Here is a 3967-nt window from a genome sequence, read left to right as displayed (position 1 = left end):
ACACACACACACACACACACACACACACACACACACACACACACACACAGAGATTAACTACCCTCCGATAGCAGAATGAAATAGGCACATCAGATATGGTATTTAGATAAATTGTTGCGCACAGAACAGCAGCTGCAACAGGAGCTAATGAATGACTGTATGCAATCAATTACATACGGACGTGCCTATACTGTGCTTTGAGTAGTTTACAGAGTAAACGAAGGTTCCAGATTACGCACACCGCAGGTCACTGTTTCACCAGCATATCTGGTCCCTCTAACCTAGCTCCAGGTCATGACCCCATGAGTTTGGCAAGCACATTTGTTTTCGTTCATTCGTTTGGCGCAAATAAACTCGGTGTAGTTTGTTTCGACTCAATGTTAAAAAGCATGTTTAAATCTGAAGAAACACGTATGTATGTCATTACATGTTCAAAACCGTGTTTTTAGGTTAATCGGTACATTTTTGAGGTAAACATCAAGTCAAATGTCAAAGTGTCATTTAGTCCTTTGAGGAAAAAAAGTGGCACAATGCGAGTGTGTAAGAGAATAGAAGAAATGTACAAAAGTAAAATCGACGTCCTTACTGACCAGTTGATATAAATTCACTTACTTGAGTTGCTCCTGTGCCCAGCAGCTCCGTCTCCACCTAGCAGCGCAGTGGGAAACCCAGCTGACACCAGACTTTTGGTGTTTCCTTGATTCCCTGAATAAAACTGTTGGAGAATTCTCTTAAAAACGCACCGCTGCAACAGGACCATGGTTCCACGTGTGTTTAGTTCGCCTCTCGAGATAGGAGTCAGGCCGTCTCAATCAAAACTCACGAGTCATCCCCCTGTCTGCCAACCTCCCCCTGATTGTTTAACTCCGGCGAGGTTTTTTTTTTTTTCAGTTACAAAAAATACATGAATAAAAAAAATATTCCAGCACTGACCAAGAATTCAGACATTTTTTACGTGTTCGAATGTATTTATCATTGGAATGCAGTTTAGTTTTTTCAACTAGAGCTTTGAGAACATTGTAAAAATTCTACATATCCAAACTTTCAAGCTTAATATCAAAACCACATTTTCATTAAGTTGGTGTACTTGCAAGAAACAAAAAAAAGGTATAAATGTGATGTACCAGAGGCATATAGGACCTGCTATTTTCAACTCCAAAACGAATGGATCCTACAATTCCCACAATGCAACTCAAAAGTGTGTTTTTAGGGTTATAGTCTCAGACTTGACAGCTACAGAAGACATACAATAAAAAAAGGCTTTAAAGCCCTAATGCATAGGCTACAGTTATCTTGTGGTGTAAAATTGGTAAAATAAAACTAAACTACATGAAAGTCGTAGGGATTTCAAGACTTCTTTCTCCTTGCCAATAAAATTTCATTTTTTTCCTACATTAAAGAAATATAATCAGCATCAACATGAGATTTTGAGCCAAAAATAAGCTCTAATCCCATTGGGCGAGTTCAGCTATCAAATCCATTAGTTCCATTCACTTGTAGGTTGTGCCGTCACATTAACCTGCAGCCTGTTTCTTTAATATCGTAGCGTTACATGCATGTTCAGTTAACATCATAACTGAACCAGCATTTGCTCTCAGCAGCTGTGGAGATGGTAAAACATCTCGACATCTAAATCCATAGATAGACAGCAACACACACCAACATTAAAGCTCCAATCCTCACTGAGGTCAAACTACAAAAAAGCTGATGCAACTTTTAATATTGTGTTTGTGGATTTGTTATACCTACTGTGAAGATGTTCAATTGTTCTTTCTGTGCTGATGCTTCTTATCTTCAGCATACTACGTCCTCAGACAGCATTTGTCACATGTGATGCGTCACATGTCTCACACATTAAACCTGCAGTTGATGCTTCATATCTGTCAAAGGCTCTATCTGAAATTGAAATCTGCATTATCCATTAGTTCTGTGAAAACTCAAACCAACAGTTTGATGATAGGTGCATGTGTTCTAAAAAAAAAAAAAAAATCCAGAAAAAAAAGTAGATGTAATTAAGTTAAAAGGGATTTTAAAAAGTCATTGACAAGTGTAAAGCGAAACAGTGTAAACATACAGAAAAGTCTGAAATCTATTTATAAGGCCATCATTCTTCAAGCAATACTGTGACAACACTGCAAAAGTTGGGCACATAGATCAATATAAACATGAAGTAATCAATACCTGAATTTTACTAAAAAAGCACTTTATTAATCAAGCAAGTTGTCTCTTCATCAGAATGGAATGATATGAAAGATCTTAAGTTGAGAATCCGTCTCCTTTGGAGATGAAAAAATTGAAGGCAAAATGAATAAAAGCAGACATTTTAAAAACTCAAAATGAGTTGAAAGTGCTCAGTCCCAGCCCAGCTTTGTCGCCGACTCGTGGGAGAGAAGGCCTGGCTCAGACTGCTCCGGGTCTGGGCAAAACGGCAGACCAGGTTTCATTTCTTGCCAAAATATCATTGGCAACACATTAGGAGGGCGCTGTTAAAAATAAAAAAAATTTATGCGCCAACCTTCAACAGTAGAAATCAAAGAAATACATCAGCAGCATCCTCAAACTCCAATTTCTAAACAATACAATGCGTGTTGTCCCTTCCCATTACTTTGAATAGCTGGAGCAACGCTGGATTGGAGAAAGAGTGTTGGGCAAAGTGGTCAGCACAGGCAGTCCTTGAAGATCAGAGTTGATGTACGGAGTGGTTCGAGCAGTCATTGTGCTATAGCTTGATGGTGCCAGTCGGCAGGCTACTATTACACAGTCTGTAGTAGCGAAGGTCATTCACCAGTCGCTGCACGCTTTGAGTGAACGAAGGCAAGTCCTTGAGAAAGGAGAGAGAAGTTGAACAGGAATATCAATTTACACAAGTTGAGGATGTTTGGAGTGCAAAGAAGAAGAAATCAACATTCAACACAACAGGCAAATGGAAATGTACCGGTGCTAAGGTTGAGACGTCACCCATTGGTTTGTGCACTACAGTTTTGAAGCCTCGAGCTCAGCATTTTGGCCGTCGCCATCTTGGTTTTTTGCAACCAGAAGTGACACGAGAGGGTGGATCCAAGTACAACCGAATGCTGAATAACACATTTTTATGGCGAACACAACGACCATAATTTACTTTGATGAACCAACATAACTGTGAAAGGCCCCAGACCGGCCATCAATGTAGTCGCGACCTGTCAATCACAAGGTAGCCCCGCCCTAACACAGAACCTGCTTTATTGTCTATTTTACTCTAAATGGACCATGATTTACTAAATGAACACAATGTTGATGAAAAAAATATACAATATGAATATGAATAACAGTTCGTACCCGTTCAAGCTTGAAGTTGCGTGCCAGAACACCTCGTTGGCCGGAGTCCACACCCTGGCAGCCATTGAGGAACTCTGGCATGAAGGCCGAGTAGAAGGCATCAAAGTCGACAGAGGCCATGTTGTAAATAGCGAGGGTGATTTCCTCCTGAAGAAGGTCGTGACTTTTGTGAAGAAGGACCTGCAGCAGCACGTTGATGAAGTGCAAGAGCATCGAGGTCCGGAAAAGCTTCTAAAAGTAAAATAAAGTAATGACAATGGTTATAAGCACTCACTGTTGGTTTTAATAAATAACAGTGTGTAGATACAGGTCTTAATCGAAACAGTTGAATCCTTTCATCACAGACATATTGTGCGAGAGTTTGGTTTAATTCTTTCCATAGTTTCGGAGATTTTGTGTAGGGCAGACAGATGGACTGGGCCCATTCACTGCTGCTCATAATTGGCAGATATTTATTCATTTTTAGTTTGTTTCTCTTAAATCTTTGTGTATTATATCTGAAACATCTTAGAGATTCAATCATATCGTAAAATACTTCCTATAGTAATCACAGGAAAGAGAACAAAGGCCACACTGATCTGAGCTCTGCCACCGTGTTCTTGGACACACACACACACACACACACACACACACACACACACACACACACACA

At 39.9% G+C, this 3967-nt stretch overlaps 2 protein-coding genes across 2 annotated transcripts in view; both read right to left on the bottom strand.

Moving 5' to 3' along the window:
- The window catches only part of nme4 (NME/NM23 nucleoside diphosphate kinase 4), a 4862-nt gene extending 2781 nt beyond the window's left edge, over window positions 1–2081 (bottom strand). The window contains exon 1 of the mRNA XM_031862086.1: window positions 613–2081. Within this exon, the coding sequence (XP_031717946.1) occupies window positions 613–760 (148 nt within the window). The 5' untranslated portion in view covers window positions 761–2081. The remainder of the gene's footprint in view (window positions 1–612) is intronic.
- Window positions 2082–2186: 105 nt separating this feature from the next.
- Window positions 2187–3967, bottom strand: part of xpo6 (exportin 6) — a 13047-nt gene continuing 11266 nt past the window's right edge. Inside the window, exons 23-24 of the mRNA XM_031862083.1 lie at window positions 3316–3546; window positions 2187–2821 (exon numbers count right to left, since the gene is read on the bottom strand). Of these exons, the coding sequence (XP_031717943.1) occupies window positions 2720–2821; window positions 3316–3546 (333 nt within the window). The 3' untranslated portion in view covers window positions 2187–2719. The remainder of the gene's footprint in view (window positions 2822–3315; window positions 3547–3967) is intronic.

Source organism: Anarrhichthys ocellatus, unplaced genomic scaffold, assembly GCF_004355925.1.
Source record: "Anarrhichthys ocellatus isolate YVR2014 unplaced genomic scaffold, GSC_Weel_1.0 scaffold26, whole genome shotgun sequence".
Lineage (NCBI taxonomy): Eukaryota > Metazoa > Chordata > Actinopteri > Perciformes > Anarhichadidae > Anarrhichthys > Anarrhichthys ocellatus.
This window is presented reverse-complemented; position numbering and strand designations above follow the sequence as displayed.